The following is a 16,211-nucleotide window of genomic DNA, read 5'->3' as shown; positions in this document are numbered from 1 at the left end:
TTTTGAAATGTTTTGATATTTGGGGGAAGTTTCGGAGTTTTGAAGAACAGTTTCCACTGAGGTATAATCTATCGTACCCAGACGATAGTATTTGCTAACAACTTTTAGAGAAGATAAAAAGAGAGCGAGCGAAGATTTTATACGATGACAGAGATACTGCCTACCGGTTTCGAGTCAAAACCTGTTTCGTATAGAGGGAGGTCGTGAGGTGGAACTAGCCACTGATAAAACACTTGCGTTCCTGAGTTGGAATGAATGGAAAGTCGAGAAACCTTAGATAGAAGAATATCGATGCGTCAAGCAGGATATTTGCGTGCTATCAAAGCGGCTCGGCTGGTAGGGAATGATGTGTAAGGAACGTGATCGACCCAGTCGAATATAATAAATAGATGAGCTATAGCTCAGTGGAAGAACTGTTTGATGATGGTGGAAAAAGAGAAGGAGGGAAAGTCCAAGAAGTGGCTCGTCGAACCACTTTATAAATCTGCATTCCATCTGCAAACTTCGATGCAAGAGAGGGCTAAGCTTTTCTGCGAGGGTTAAACTCAGGGCACTCTTCCGTGTCTAAAGGGATGGAGTCTGCCATTGGGCGATGTGGAGTCTCAGGAGGGATAGTGATGCCCGGCGTTGCATCTGTTCCTGGCAGTTGGATAGGGGAGCATTGTTTCCGAATGAACTGATCGAAGTACGGGTACCTGAACAGCAGGATGTGGCTAGCCATGGTCAAAACATGACAGGGTTTCATAGCAAATGGCTAAAGCTGCCAGCCAGGGCATTTCTGGGCGCTCTGGGTGGCCGCGTTAGTGTGGAATCCGATTCAAAAATTCTACACATTCGTCATGTAGGGAGCCCCTCAAACGGACCAGGAAGCGGGGTCTTTTCAATTGCCGGATTCAGACAAGTGGTTTGGCATTCTTCACCATGGCGAAAACTCGGGCTTGCCATTAGCTGAGCTTCACCCCAACCCCTGCCAATACAGACAAACGCCCAAGCTTATTGACCAGATGTCTTGAGGACCAATCGATCCATAACTAACAACCCAGCAGAATTCATAGACACGGCTTGACCTATTCTCTAGAGGAGAGTCGAGAGAGCTAGCCTTTCTGATTTGTATATTTTCCTAAAAGCCCGCGCGCGAAAATTCCTGTGTTGAGATAGGAGGTTACATTCTTGCCAGATTGTCCAAGCCTGTCCTTTTGTTCAGGAGGCATAAAGCTTGAAACAACAGCTGATTTAAGCGGGCAGTGGCAAAAAAAAAGTACCGCCATCGATGCTACCGTCGAAGTCGCTAGCTCAGTCTTTTTTTGGCTTCTTTGACAGAGCCGAATGGTTCCTTGCATCAAGTGTCTTGAAGCATGTAGGCACGCTCTGCCCGCTGATTAGTGAAGAAGAGGCGCGGTTCGCCCGTAGATATCGACAGATGCTTTTTCGAGAAGTCGACAAACTTTTGCATCGCCTTTCTGCAGAATTATGCGGGTTCATGTGTGCAGGTTCCCGAGGAAAGGGGACTTAGTTGGAATCCCGCCTTGGCCTTGGGGTTCTCTTGGGCTCTCTTCGCTAAGAAGGTGAACAATATTTTTGTTGTTTTTGTCACACTGCGCCCCGAACTGTTGTAGTTGCCTTCAATAATGACACTGGGGACTTGCTTAAAACCCACTTCCCGGCAGCAGTTTTGAGAGAATCATCGTTATCCCAGAATAATTAATTTGCACAACTTGGTCAACGTTGAGTGTGTCGGATTCCTATCAAGAAGGCCGGTCGGGTCGCCTGATCTTGCTTGATGCGATGCTACTGTGGCACCACCAAGCGCTACCCATGGAAGCGGAGAGTATTGCCCAGGCCTGGGCTTTCGGGGTCATAAGGTATCTTCAGACAACTCTAGAAAACCCCTTTCTCGTTTTCAATCCTGTGAACATTAATATGTGAACAGCACATGAAAAAAATACACTGAGCTGTCGAACAGCCGGCAGATGCAGCGTGATGGCCACAAGGGTTCTCAACCGCTCTACTTTTTTGTGACGTTTCTAAAAGCGCAGGCATGCCTTACTGTCTAAGCTGTCGAACAGACCTGTTCTAATTCCACGTCAGCACGAGCATGGGTATATCGGTAGTGTATATTCTAAGGATTGTATTCGAAGGCGCTTTTGTGTATTAAAATAGAAATAATAATAGCCCAATGAGGTATTGTTCCTTTTACATAACAATGAATTAGCTGCATACTCACAATTGTAGATATGTAATTCAGACCTTGTCCTTATTTTCAAGTGTGAAACCACATAAACCTTCGTGCTGCTTTGGTCGCCCGACAGGTGATCATCGGCGTCTAGGTTATCACTTTTCCGCTCTAGGGAACGTTCGAGACGCTAACTGTCGTTCGAAGTCTAGTGAAAGCTAAGTGACTTGTAGTCACAGCTGTGCCACTGTGATCGATTATCATCCGCCAGCTCTTTGCTAGGCGAGCTCGTGCCACTAGAAATCACGAAACTTGGCGTGAAACTTTTACGCTTAACCGGCACGTTCGGTTTTTCTGTCGGAATAGAATCACACCTTTCTGGACCTTGTCTGGTGGAAACTTTACTGAGAGGTTTTCCGTATAGCCGTTCAGGTGATCCTATTGATTTCAGCGTGAAAGTCTGAGACTATTTGATACGACTGTTCATCAAGGCTCGAATGGCTCCAGCGACTTCGATTTCATATTCAGGGATCAAAAACCATAGTGCAGGACACAAATAAGTATGTACCTATACCGAAATATGTTAATTTAGGGAAAGTTTAATCGAGCGACAGATGAAAACCAATCCATAAAGATGAAAGACAGTGCATACTGAGCTATTGTATTTCCGGAGAGTCGAGTGGCTAACCACCAGTTTCAGGTTTAGCGGAGGTGTGGGTGAAATTTGTCAAGTAAGGCTCTTGTTGAGATACATCACAGGGTCGACAATGTCTATGTACCGATACCCAGCACAAGACCATCCAGGATGTGTTGTGTGTGGTTGGTGCAACTGCCCCCGAGTACCTGTATACAATGGACCAGTCTCGCACCTGTCCCCCGGAACAAAGCCTCGAAATCCCCTAGTTGGGTGGCGCCTTGCTTTCTTGTTTCCCAGGATTGCTTCGGGTTCGTTTCAGATGCCTGTCAAGCAGAAAGGAGGTCGGACGAACCAAGACTTTTTGGACCTTGGCATTCCACGTGCGCCATACTTTTTCTCAAGCGCCCTCGAATTCGCAACCGCCGAATCATATCGCTGGAAAGCCTGCCACCACGACTTCACGACCCGGAGATCTGATTTCATTAAGGCCAAGGAATTCGCTAAAGGGTTAACGACATCTGCAGAATTCCAGTAGGGGGGAACCGTAGCGCCGGAGCTAAAACATATCAAAGTTTATTGAGCTGTTTAGCTGTCGGTTTAGAGAAGGCCAACAAAGCAGTTGCCTCGATAAGCAGCTTACCGACGGGATTCAACCGATTCATCGATGGTCTGGACGAATCACAGCTTCAAAACTGCAACATTCCAACATTCCAACGCAGATTGAGGCGTCTACGGTTACACAGAGCTCAGGTGGTCCATTATACTATCCTGCGTTTAACCGCAGAATAGTGATTGTTCAAGTTCGTTCATTGCATTTGCATTCCAAAGAAAGATGTCCTCGTGTGATATCTCGCAGGATTTACTCGACGAAATCACATCTATTAATTCAATATATGCAGAGGATACGCTAAAACTTCAACAGCCGCCTCAGGCTTCTAATATTGCTAATTCTGGTTCTACTTCGTCGTCGATCTACCGAATAGAAGCCGGAGAAGCAGTTTGCATTCTTTCACCTCCGTCAAGTGAAATCAATCCGCCTGTATCATTAACCATTAAGTTCCCGAGAGACTATCCGGCATCCCCTCCGACTATCCTGTCAGGGACTACCTTCGGAAAGGGATTAAGCAAGGACGAGGTCACTCAGCTGTCTCGGGACGTATTACACAATGTGTGGCTTGAAGGTGTAGTGGTACTCTTCGACTTACTCGAAGGTCTAAAGGTATTACATCCAACTATAAAAAAATTTCCAGATTCTTATTTTCTTATTTTCTTGTTACTCTTTTTTTTTTAACTCCCGTTAGTTGCAATGTTTCGAGATGACACTGAACTAGCATATCGATAAATCGTTCATGATCCCACACAGGCGGTGTATCAGCCTTGCAAAGTTGTTTTCTTGGTCGGCCGAATATGATCGATATCTGACATCACAAGGCCTCACCAGGAGCTATTGCATAAAGACAGCATTGAAGATGCTGCGCCAATCTCGCCTCCAGAATCTGTCGAAGTACAAGAGATAGTACCCGATGCTAGTGGTACCGCTGCTGCGGCCGTGACAGTTGTCTCCTCAATTCCATGGACAATTACGCCGATTACCACAGTATCAAAATCTCAATTTGTGGGCTGGTGTGTCCGGGTGACTTCGGCTGAAACAGCTAAGCAGCACATCGCAGAACTCATTTCCACCGACCGAAAAGTCGCTAGGGCGACTCACAATATCACTGGTGAGAATTGCTTAATTGCGTGTTTGCTTTAACTGATTGTTCTAGAATTTGATATTATTGTTGATATTATCGGGGTCTTATCATTCATTACTAACCCCGTGATATGGCTCTTTAGCTTTCAGGATTCGCACGTCGGAAGGGATAATTTACCAAGGTAATAATGCCACCATGGCCTCGTGCTACCATAACCACTCATTCACGACATCCACAACGCTTTTTTCAACCTCATAATTTTACTTTTTCACAATTGAGAATGCTAGAAAGAGTTTTAAATTTGCAATATTGCCTCAAAACTTGGCTAACATTCCAGGACAGATAACGACGATGACGGAGAAACTGCCGCCGGGTCTAGGCTTGGCCACTTGTTAGACATGATTGATGTCTGGAATGTTCTTGTTATCGTAAGTCGCTGGTACGGCGGCATTAAACTTGGGCCTGACCGGTACGTTTTAAAACTTGTTACTTGGTACCGCGGTACCCGGTACCCCGAGGTATCCGTTTCCATCCTTGTGACGATCTAGTATTATTGACGGCTTCGATTGAAAAATTTTCATTTATTTTTTTAGTTTCCGAATCATCAACCAGGTTGCACGAGAAGCCCTCGTTCTTGGAGAGTTTATTGATGAACATGGCAATACCAAGGGCGACACCGGGGACAGCGGTAAAGGCAAGAAGAAGAAAGGAAAACATCATTAAAGGTACGGCCTGTATACGGCCTGTATACATATACATGTATCAAGTACATATGTCAATTGTGGAGTTTAAGGGCCACTTACGTAAAATACATATTAACCCTCAAACCCTGAGAATAATGTCGGCATCGATTGCTATGTGTATATCTAAAACGTGTATACCGCTTTTCTTGCATATATTGCCGATCGAATTATTCGGGTACTGTAAATTTAGATGGGTCAGGACCAATTGTCATCCAGTGTCAAGGCGTAAGTTTCGATACTCGATACACCAAGCGAGCATGAGACGAGGACCTGGTTCCTTCGGACCCACTTTTCTCCGCAATAGGCAAGGGCAACCGTAGGCAACACAATCTCCCTTTCCCTTACCAAGGGCGCGAAGGAAGGAAGGGCAGGATGTATCGATATATTTCCCACATCCTGCCGTTCCCCATATTCTCTGTATATTGTCCCAGGTACAAGGTACATACACAATCTACATAAACATAACGCTCGATTTCTCGGTGGAAGTAACTTTTTCGGCAGGTGAAATTCGGCGAGCCCCGCGTCTTGCAATTGACTTCGTTAAATGTTCCAAAATCCGGGTTCACCACTTCTCAACATCTAAAACTTCATGCGACACTCGCTGTGGCGCCACGCAAGGAGCGGGATCGACCTTACTTTTACCGCCCCCTTTAATTTTTAAAATTTTTTTCTCCCTGTGAAAAATGTCAACGTATCCTTCAGAACCATGGAAAGAAGGGGTTCCGCGTGGCTTGAGAAATCTACCGTTACCATTGGAAAAAAAAATATATAACAAAATACAAATCTTGAAGTTGCAGATCGATCGGAGTGGAACGTTGCAAAGGACCCTTGGTTTTGAGGCTTTTCTTGATACTTGGTGGAGCTCACGCGAGTCTTAGACATTAATATGGTTAGTATGCCGCTCTTACCGTGAGAGACGGCAATAAACCGAGATGGCGATGCTTTAATATCGGACTCATGATATGATATTCGTTTATGAAATATATGGATTTAACGCTCACTGACGACGATTTAGTAGGCGGTGCAATACCGAGTGGGTCATAAGTTAAATTTCTGCGGGGTAGCAATTAATTGAGTCGAATATATCCTTAATTAATGTTGCAATATCTGGTAGAGATATTCGATGAAAGATATCAATCATACATTACATGTATATGAATATACAATAGTAAGAGCTTTCTTTTCCATAGACTCATTTTCATAGATTGGTTCTTTTCGGAAATTACCCAGAGGATAAGACTGACGTTGTAGTATATAGATGAAATCAACGTTTCTCATGTAAAAAAGCGATTAAAAATTAACACCAACTTTTTAGAAACCCTTTTATTTGAACGCGGAGACAATACGACCCCACAGCCCCTTGAATCCACCTTCCTTCTTATCTCCCTTCTTTGGCTCTCTCTCTTCGGCGGTCGAAGACCGGCCAGCAGCATTTACAGCAGTGCCAATAGCACTCGGTGCTTTTCCACCCGCAGAAGACGAAGAAGTAGTCGGGCGCTTGGGTTCTTCGTTATCAAGAGGTTCGATTTCATTCTTCTTCGGAGCAGATGTATGGGCTGGTTCAGGTAGCTTTACGTCTGCAACATCGGTATGGATATCTTGAACTCCGGTAGGTGGTCTAGAAGAAGAAGCTTCAGTTGACGGGGAGACATATGGAACGGTAGCAGGAGCTGGAATTTCTGGTTGCGAAGGAGTTTGGTCTTTCATGGTTTCCTGAGGTGTCTCCATGGTAGGTGGTTGTGGGATCTCTTTTGCCTTCTCCTGCTCTAGTACTTTTATTTCGGGTTCAGGTTCTGGCTCGGATTCTTTTGCAATTGATAGAGATTTTCTTGAGGACTCGACGGATTTCTTTGGTACAATCGGATCTTCTTTAGCCACCGGTTCTTCCGTCGTAGGAGACATCTTCATGGCATCTTTCAGATCTATAGTGCTAGAGTTTGCTGATTTACCGAGAACGAGGGGTTTAGCGGGCGTAGGTTCTTCTGGGAGTGCCAATGTTGCTGATATTTGCGCAGGTGTCGCTACAGGTGCAGGTGTAGGCTCCTCCTCCACTGGCTTTGACTCTATAGTTTCCGGCTCCACCGGCTTAGGCTCTGCAGCTTTAGATGTGCTTGCATTCTGAGCTGGAGCTGCGTTCTTCTTTTTGTTCTTGTTCTTGCCCTTGGCCATTTTGGTTGTATTTCGTAGATTAAAAACTAATAAAATAAAATAAAATAAAGATAATAAGCCCGCTATAAAATTTAAAGGGTAATCGTCGACTCGCGTGAACGACTTTATGGATAGATAGGTATAGGTTCGTATGTGTATCTGATGGTTTAACGAAGAAAAAAAGATTGCGTCGAGCAGGCCCTTAGCTTTTTCACATGTCACTCTGACAGGGGCAAAAAATTGTCAAAAAAAAAACCATCGGAGGATTAACTTGTGGAGGGTGTTAAAAGCTTAAATGTAGTCTGCCGAAAATACTTAGAGTTTGTTTTATTCTGTTTTTTGTTTTTTTCTTCTTATTTTCTTTCTCTCCGGACAGAACTATTACCAGTAAGATATTTTTATCCTGTTATCGACAATTATCTACCATCAATTGCTGAATTCAGCGCGGAAAAAGTTAAATATGCGGGCTAATTTTGCAACACGATTTTGTGTTGTGGGGTACAGGGTTGATTTCAAAACGTGGTTTGAGGGTTTGTTGATATGTAGAGTCGCTCGCCCCGTATAGGGCTCATTAACTGATCTACTGAGGGGGTACATTGTATTTTGGTTTATGCCACTCTGATGAGATACTATCTTCAACATGACATACTCTCGCACATCAATCGGTTATTTGGTGTTGCTAATAGACTCCCCCTTTTGCCCTAAGAGGGGGGGCCCATTGACATTTAACTTGTGCGTGTCCCACGAAAGTTGTAATTGATGACCGGTGGAACACTGACATACTCGAACTCCTTATTACTCTCGTTTTATAAATTTATTAAGATCAATATAAGAGACTGGTTTTAATGACCGATTATGATACAGTATCGGAGTATCAATCTATCAAAATTTCCTATCAAAAATTAGCTTGCTAAGCTATGGGCAATCCGAAAAACCATAATCGAAATGTTCACGCCATTGTTGTCTACGGAAGCGACAAGTGGGATTTAAATTGTACCCACAATTTTATTTCCGCTATAAGGTCATGTTACTCTCGTAGTATCATACCTTACACCTTATCGACATGTAGTCGTGATGAGCTTATCGAGCTTATAACCTCTACTAGTTCCGAAGTCGGGAATGAAGATTCTCAACAACTGGGTTCTTCATCACAGGATCATGAGATTTTCCTCGAATCAGGTGTCGTGCCACCCATAACAGATTCCGAAACTCTTCCGGAAACCGTTCAGTCGGACTCTATACCTACAGTAAACGAAGAGGGTAACTTTCCGCCTAACCAAACACAGCCGACTCCAACTTTAACTCCGCAAGAAACACAAGAGATTCTCGACGTCCTCAGGCCATTCTACCATTCTGTCCAACAAGAAGACATAAAATTAGAGCTAAGGAGCCACCTACAAGCCCTCGCCCCAAAACTCAAATCATCATCTCGACTTCTAATCATAATATGTGCCCAAGCCGTACATACTTCCGGATACATAGTACTCGGCCGTACGATTACAAATCAAGATATAATGGAATACATCGACAGCTTACCGCTACGAAGCACTGCGGTTATTGCTAACATTGCAGCAGGGTCAGATGATCGGAAGGAAATACCGGATATATGGGAAGCGGCAGATGAATTGGGAATCGCAGAATTGCAGCGTCATCATGCATCTGCTGGCGTTGTATACACGACGGCTAAGATCGAGATTATAAAGCCCTTGACGGAAGTATCCGTTGAACGTGAAGTAAGGGTGGTTAGGGATGTGGGGGTTATGAGGTTGAAGAGTCAGATTTTTATGGACGATAGGCTGTTGAAGTTAGGCCCGTGGGCATATTCGTCTGGTGAATGGAAGGCTGTTGATGGGGTGGCAAGCTATGTCGAACAGGTTATTGATAAGCATATCGTGGTTAAGGGGTTTAATCCGTTGAGTCGTGCGAAGGATACCATTGAAAGAGGAGTAAGGATTGTGAGAAAGGAAGAGCCATTGGATCTGTCGATTTATTATCTGGAGTTGAAATTGGAAGAAATGAAAAAGAAAAGCGAGGAAGAAGATTCAGAAAAAGGACTGGTATACGAACATGCTAGAAAGGGGATGCTAGCGCTCGAGGGCATTATGAAGCGCGTGGTAGAACAGAACAGAAACTGCATGCACGCGGCTCATATCATAAGTTCATCTTCATTGTTTCAGCAAAGAGTGGAAGAAACATTGAGGTTTATTGAAAGATCAGATGTTAGAGCCGAGGCGTTTCTTCAGGGGGCATATAAAAGCGGTATGCTAAAGTTTATCGGTGCCTCGGATATAAGGTTACACGTGGAAGCCAGAGGAAGGCTTCTAGAGACTATAAGGGCATCATGCCCGGCTTTTGATACTATTATGATGCCTCCTAGGGACTGCGTAGGCTTGGAGTATTGGGAACAAGCGGATCGGATTCTAAAAATTATTCAGGGACATGTCTGGAAGTTTAGGTGGTTCAGGATCGAGAGGTTTCTGGAGTATATGGCGGCGAATTTGTAAATTTTTTTTGTTTCTGACATTCCTCTTATTGGGTTCGGGTTGAATCATCTAATTTAGTTCAGAGATCTATAAATTTCAATACTACAGGTTTAATTTAACTAGTTTCGTATTGTATTTTAACCCGGTAGTCAGTACCTTGGGTATACGAGTAGTCTCGTAAGATATTTCCCCGGCATTTCGTAGCCTGCAGCTGGATCATATTACTTCTGTGTTGGAGATGTTGCTTTCTGCTCAACAGAGTTACTTATAAGCTCTATCGACATCTTTGATCTGAGCTGTCGCATGTCTCTCCCCTCACCATACCCCTTCACCAACTCGACTCACTGCTTCATTCACCGATTCCCATTTCGTCGCATATACACTCATAAACCTTCCAAGATGTCGTGGTTTCAAAAGTCGTTCTCACTTAAAGCTCAATCCCGTGGCTCTTACCTCATAACTTCTGAGATCACGTCAAACCTTCCCGAAATCGGAGACTACAAGGTTGGGCTTCTGAACCTGTTTATTCAGCACACAAGCTGTGCGTTATCTCTGAACGAAAATTGGGGTACGAATTTTAATATTTTGTTTTTAACAAAAAGCTTCCGGTTTTTTTATATTTTTATGCAAATATTTATTTTAGGCTGTGTCACTAAATCAATCTTTATCTTTATTGCGAAATTTATAGATAGTGATGTTCGGCTGGATATGACGGATGCCATGAATCGGATTGTCGTTGAAGATAAAAAGTATGAAGGAATCTATCGTCATGATGCGGAAGGGAGCGATGATATGCCGGGGCATGTCAAGAGCAGCCTGATCGGTGTGAGCATTACAGTCCCCATCACAGATGGACGACTCAATCTGGGCACATGGCAAGGTAAGCTCAAAGGAATGATTGCATTGTTTAAATTGCATACTTTTATTTTAAAGAAACTCTATTTCCCCCATTTCCAGTATACCCTCAATTACTAACCTTTTTTATCATATGATATGATATGATATAGGGATATATTATATGGAATTCAGAGACTCTAAGCATAGGAGAAGTGTTGTTGCGACAATCCAGGGAGAGAAAATATCGTCAACGTCGTAAATATAAATGTGATATTGAGAGGATGCGGCTTATCGGCGTGGTAAGGTGGGGAAGGCTCTCAAAGGTGCATGGTGGGGCAAGCTGCAGCCGCAGGTTTTTTTTGAGAGTACATAACACGCATGTATGGGAGATTATTGAACCACTTAGCTGCATATTCATGAGATGAAAAAATGCAGAGAAAGAAACATTGAGCTGCGTATGTGTTAAAAGCATGAATCCTCGCTTCCTTTTGAGCGGGCTAAAGAGATAAATGTGCTATATATACCCAAGATGTGGGGATATAACGGCTTCGCGATCGTTCTCTCTATGGCGGAGAGGTTCAATGTGGATACGGTGTTTTATATGTTAAGGGGTTAAGCATAGACGTCGACAATGTTTCTAAACACGCGGCACGGAAGTCAAAGCGAAGACATACATACGTCAGGGTTTGGCAGTCCGACCGTCGCTGCTGCCTTAAGCCTTGTCGACGCCGGCGTATACGGAGAGATCGAGTGGAGTCGGTCTCAATGTCGAGTCATGAAGACCTCATTATGCTCTTATATTTTTCCTCTCTGCGAATTCGTCGGTCGGGTGAACTTGAGTTCTCAACGGAGGTAGCGGAAAGCTCCACTGAAGGCTGAGACCCATAATTTCGGGAGAACTCTCGCTAGCCGGGGGTAGACAGGTATCGAGAGTACTATTATGCTTAAACTCTTGTTCCCATGATTTTAGCGACCGAGAGTGGTTTATTTGGCGACACACGGCATGAACTGGCCGCGCGCCGTCCCATCTTCTGGTTACCCCCTTTTTTGAAGATCGGGTTTGTGGATTGCATATTGGAGAATCGAACCCATCTCACATGATCATAGCTACTTGTGATATCATGATCCCTTGAGATGAGAGAGCAATGCAAGCTGTGTGAGAGCAATGGAGTCCTGCGAAATTAGATCCCTTGTGCCGTCGGAATTAGTCAAATGATAATTGGTCGACCAGACCCCATGCCTTCCCGCTCTCTCTCAATATCAGTTCCTAACTTTCGGATCGAGAGTTCGGTCAGTCCATGGATTCATGTTCCCATGATGGGGAACGAAAGGGAAAAAAGGCGTTCCTTTCGTATCGATCTCATGATGGCTATGAGAAAAGCCGAATAACCATGATCCCCGCAGGCACGAGGCCAATGACTTGCAGCAAAGAGATTGGATTACCCCAGACTTTAGCAATTGGCACAGACGAGGAGGCGCATTTTTTTGCTAATTTCATCGAAGAAAAAAAGGAAAGAATTATGTATGAAAGATCGACTGGTTAATGTGCATGTCAACAAACGGCAGCCTTTCAAAAATGTCAGTTCGATATTAATAGGTACTGACATTACACACAGTACGAACAACAGCTGTCAGGACCTAAGTCTTGGTAACTTGAAGTCGCTCAGATACGGAGGATATCATATCGATCATTGCATGCACACACTCACTAGTTATGGCCAAAGGAAAAGGATTGATCTATAATCAGAACATGTTGCAAATTTGCCTGCGAGCCTGCTTAGGCAGCAAACTTCGAGATCGATTGATGTGGTTAAAAAAAAAAAAAAAAAACCGCATTCGCTGCAGCACCGATGCGGCTGCAATAACGTTCAACATTGCAAGGTGTATCGGAATATGCAGCCCCTTTTTGGGGAGGGGCCATCGGTGGGCCAAAGACGTCGACGAATTGGCTTTTTGGCTGGACCTGGACTTAAGTTGACTTTGCGATCATGCAGTCCGGTCGAGAATTAAAAGATGGTGGGAAGATAGTGGGTCCGCAGCCCTCACATGGGGACCATGTTCCCTCTTGCTGCTGGCCCTTGGCTGCGTCTGGCCCACAGACCACAGGCCCTGCAGATGGGTTTCTTCCTTCCTTTTTGTTTCTTTTTCGCTCACTCACTCGCTCATGCATGTTGGAAAACTGTCAAATTGCTGAATTGTAATAGGTATTCGTTGGTATGTATGCGGGATATCCCTCTACAATACACAATGGTTAACTCGAGTTCTAGTTCAGCATTGCATTCTGGCGGCACTTCAGCTCGCAATTAATTCGCATACCTGAGTACATAGGTATCAGGTATATGGTATATATTATCAGAGGATGCATCGAAGGCATGAATGTAATCACTCAATCCAGAGCACACTCGACCCACTTTGATTGCAGTATTCGGAATGGTCTGGCTGTTGAAGGGCACGCTTTTAATCTCGCCTATCGAGCACGCCCATGTTCATGCTCCATGCCACATTTAATGTTTAAGTACTAAGCAACGGGTCAGGTTAGCGTCGACGTTCAAAAATTCCGGTGGAGTTGCCGTTTATATTTATCTGAGTGCATTGGCCGGCCTGAACTCCTCTTTCATGACCCTACCTACATACATACATACATACATATGGAATAAGTACTTATTAGTACTGACTTGAGTTCTTCCGACATATCAGGTTTTGGATACTTACATTTTACATACTACTTAAGTAGGTACTTATATTAGGACCGGTACGGAGTACGTTCATGCATCTATCGACGACGTATATCTCCCTCGCTTGGGGCTTCCACGTTGGTTGAAATTTTATTTTATTTTTCTTCATCTCATTTTTCTTTTCAAACTTTTTTTATTTTTTATACTATCGCAGAAGCAGCGGTGTTCTTACGTATCATCATCGTCGTATTAACTTCGGCTACGTCAGGTCCTTGTCTTGTCTTGTCTTGTCTTGTCCTTCCCCCCAGATATATTAACTGGAATAAAGGGGCCTCCAATCCCTCTCTTCTTGATGTCATAAACCATCACTTCTTGTCTTCACATGTGCATGCTCCTCGCCAGCCTGTGAAGTAGTGTGAAGTGTGAAGTGCAGCAAGCAAGCAAGCAAGCCAACACTCAGATCTCGGGCTAAAGGGACAAACCTCACGTCAACACGATGACTTCTCCCAGAACTCTCGACTTTCCTCTTCCTCCTCGTCGTGGCTCAGTTCCCACCGACATCCGGAGTCCGACATTGGCATCGTTTGTTCCTCCACCAAATACTTCTCAGCAGCAGCAACAGCAACAGCAACAGCAGCAACTTGCTCGTATTCTGGAACTTACAAATCGTTATCGTACACAGACAGTAACACTCTTGGCACGTCAGGAAGCTCTTTCCACAGAGCAGAAGCAGGTATTTGAACTTGAACGGCAGCTATGGGTTACGGAACGACAGATATGGGAGGAAGAAAGGCGGTTACTTGCTCCGGGGTTTACTGGCGGTAATGTTGTGGCTGCCACGCCTGCCGTGGCCGTGGCCGTCAATGGAGATAAGGGCCTGGATTCGAGCGCTTCGGTACAATCGGCACCATTGAACAACCCAACACGGTTTTTGAGTGTTAGTTCCATGGCTGAATCGTTAGCAGCAGCGGAAACGGCGGCGGGTGCTATGCTGCCGCCACCTGTACCTGCATCGCTGCCGGAGCCAGTCGCGAGCGTGAGGAAGCGAGATAGTACCGGTTTACGGATGAACTGGTACCTAAAGCATGGGATGTCGCATGGTGCAGATAGCTCTTCCATGCCTAACGAAAGCGTTTCGCCCAAGGGTACCAGGAATGGCAAGCTTGATAGTCCACGATATGCACCATCAAACGATCTCGGAAAGATTAGTCGAACGATATCCGAGGCTGATGGAGAAGGAGAGGAGGATTTCGAGATCCCATCTTCTTTAATAGCCGAGGCTACGAAACTTATATATGGTGACAGGCCTAGCAAACGAGGGTCATTCAGCAGCAATTCCACCGCTACAAAGCGTCCTGTTCCAGCCCTTTTCAAGACTCTGGCATCCGATAACCAAGATGTGAAGAGTGTTCGACGTGCCTCTTCATCGATATATCCTTCCTCAAAAACGGCCAAATATCTGACGGCGTTCTCAGATGACGGGTTGTCCGATGAGGAACCGGATCCTTACGAAGCCTCCCGCCGCAGCCAGAAACATAGGAAACGAAGCGCTTCGCAAACAGATAAGCCAAACCAAGAAGCGGATATTCCCTTAAAGCTGCGACCTTCGTCAAATTTCGCTGCGGCGTTCGGATCTGTAGGCGCACGGGGTGGGACGCAAAATCAGCAACAGCAACAAAACCTTGCACCACCACCACCCCCGCGTCAGGGATCTGTCTCTATATCATTCTATCACCCCGAAACGCCAGTAGACAGCTTCAATAGTCCGAATAGCTTTAAGGAAGCAAACTGGAGCGGGCAACCCGCCAGTAGTGTACCTAGACTTCCCGAGAATAGCGTGGGAGGCGATAGCTTGCAATCTAGCCGAACGGTTAAACCCACGGTCGAGCCTATAAACGTTAAATCTGCACCCTGGGGAGTGACTTCCACCAACATTACTTCCTCGCCGACATTTGGGAATACCGCCGGAAATGGATTAAAAACTTCGCCGGGTGGGCTTACAAGTTCGTTTAGCATTGGGTCTAATCAAAATTCGCCTGTGACGAGACATCCTATTCTTACGACCGCAGCTTTAGGCGCGAAGGAAAGCGATAAGTTCTCAATTGCCTCCTCAAGATACTCCCAGGACGAAGATGGTGTTATAAACGAAGGCCATGTCCATCACGATAGCTACCAAAGCCATCGCAATCATAAGATCGCAAACAAACAGACTGGTTCGAGTAACGGAAATGAGAAGAAGACTTCGCCACCAACGTATATCTGGACTCCTCCACCGCCATTGCCAACTTCGCAGCTCCCAATATCACCTACGACTAGTCCGATGGGTACAGGTTTATACGGAAACACAATATTGCTTTCACCGAGTACCATCGCACCGAGTATGAAGACTTCAAATCCAAGACTTTCGGCTGTCGGAGGCGTGATGCCACGGAGCCCTACTAGCTCAAGCCCGCCCATGGGCAGGATGGGGACTAGTAGTATGCTACTTAGTGTTTCTAGTCGTAGCGAGGGTGGTGATGACTTAGACGATGACGTTGAAGAAGGCGATATGGGGGATATTGAGATCGATACGGATGACGAAGATGATGGAGATGTTGTAGAGATCACAAATGTCGGGAGGGCTACAGGAAGGGTCAAGAGCCCCGAAATGGTTCTAGGAGGGAGGATAAAGAGCCCAGAACCAAGATTAGGAGGACCTAATGCAGGGAATATCCATACCGTGGTGAAGAAAGCGCAAAGAATGGACTATTCAGGCCCACCTGTGGAGATCGTGAGGGATAACAGTCGATGGGGGAATGTACTCCCTGGTGGAATGATTTAA

At 45.1% G+C, this 16,211-nt stretch overlaps 5 protein-coding genes across 5 annotated transcripts; 4 read left to right on the top strand and 1 right to left on the bottom strand.

Annotated features, from left to right (window-relative positions):
* Positions 1-3,642: 3,642 nt before the first annotated feature.
* On the top strand, positions 3,643-5,227 carry AOL_s00007g364 (uncharacterized protein; the record flags this gene model as incomplete). Its single annotated transcript, XM_011120265.1, has 4 exons — positions 3,643-4,029; positions 4,252-4,531; positions 4,847-4,973; positions 5,098-5,227. 4 exons carry the CDS (start codon positions 3,643-3,645, stop codon positions 5,225-5,227), a joined length of 924 nt encoding a protein of 307 aa, XP_011118567.1.
* A 1,343-nt stretch (positions 5,228-6,570) lies between these two features.
* Positions 6,571-7,416, bottom strand: AOL_s00007g363 (uncharacterized protein; the record flags this gene model as incomplete). Its single annotated transcript, XM_011120264.1, has 1 exon — positions 6,571-7,416. The coding sequence occupies one exon, from the start codon at positions 7,414-7,416 to the stop codon at positions 6,571-6,573; it is 846 nt and encodes a 281-aa protein (XP_011118566.1).
* Positions 7,417-8,312: 896 nt separating this feature from the next.
* On the top strand, positions 8,313-9,899 carry AOL_s00007g362 (uncharacterized protein; the record flags this gene model as incomplete). Its single annotated transcript, XM_011120263.1, has 1 exon — positions 8,313-9,899. The coding sequence occupies one exon, from the start codon at positions 8,313-8,315 to the stop codon at positions 9,897-9,899; it is 1,587 nt and encodes a 528-aa protein (XP_011118565.1).
* A 282-nt stretch (positions 9,900-10,181) lies between these two features.
* AOL_s00007g361 (uncharacterized protein) lies at positions 10,182-10,974 on the top strand (the record flags this gene model as incomplete). Its single annotated transcript, XM_011120262.1, has 3 exons — positions 10,182-10,446; positions 10,567-10,758; positions 10,886-10,974. 3 exons carry the CDS (start codon positions 10,182-10,184, stop codon positions 10,972-10,974), a joined length of 546 nt encoding a protein of 181 aa, XP_011118564.1.
* A 2,912-nt stretch (positions 10,975-13,886) lies between these two features.
* Positions 13,887-16,211, top strand: AOL_s00007g360 (uncharacterized protein; the record flags this gene model as incomplete). Its single annotated transcript, XM_011120261.1, has 1 exon — positions 13,887-16,211. The coding sequence occupies one exon, from the start codon at positions 13,887-13,889 to the stop codon at positions 16,209-16,211; it is 2,325 nt and encodes a 774-aa protein (XP_011118563.1).

Source organism: Orbilia oligospora (genome assembly GCF_000225545.1).
Source record: "Orbilia oligospora ATCC 24927 unplaced genomic scaffold scaffold00007, whole genome shotgun sequence".
Lineage (NCBI taxonomy): Eukaryota > Fungi > Ascomycota > Orbiliomycetes > Orbiliales > Orbiliaceae > Orbilia > Orbilia oligospora.
Note: the sequence above shows the minus strand (reverse complement) of the source record. Positions and strands in the feature narration are given on the sequence as shown.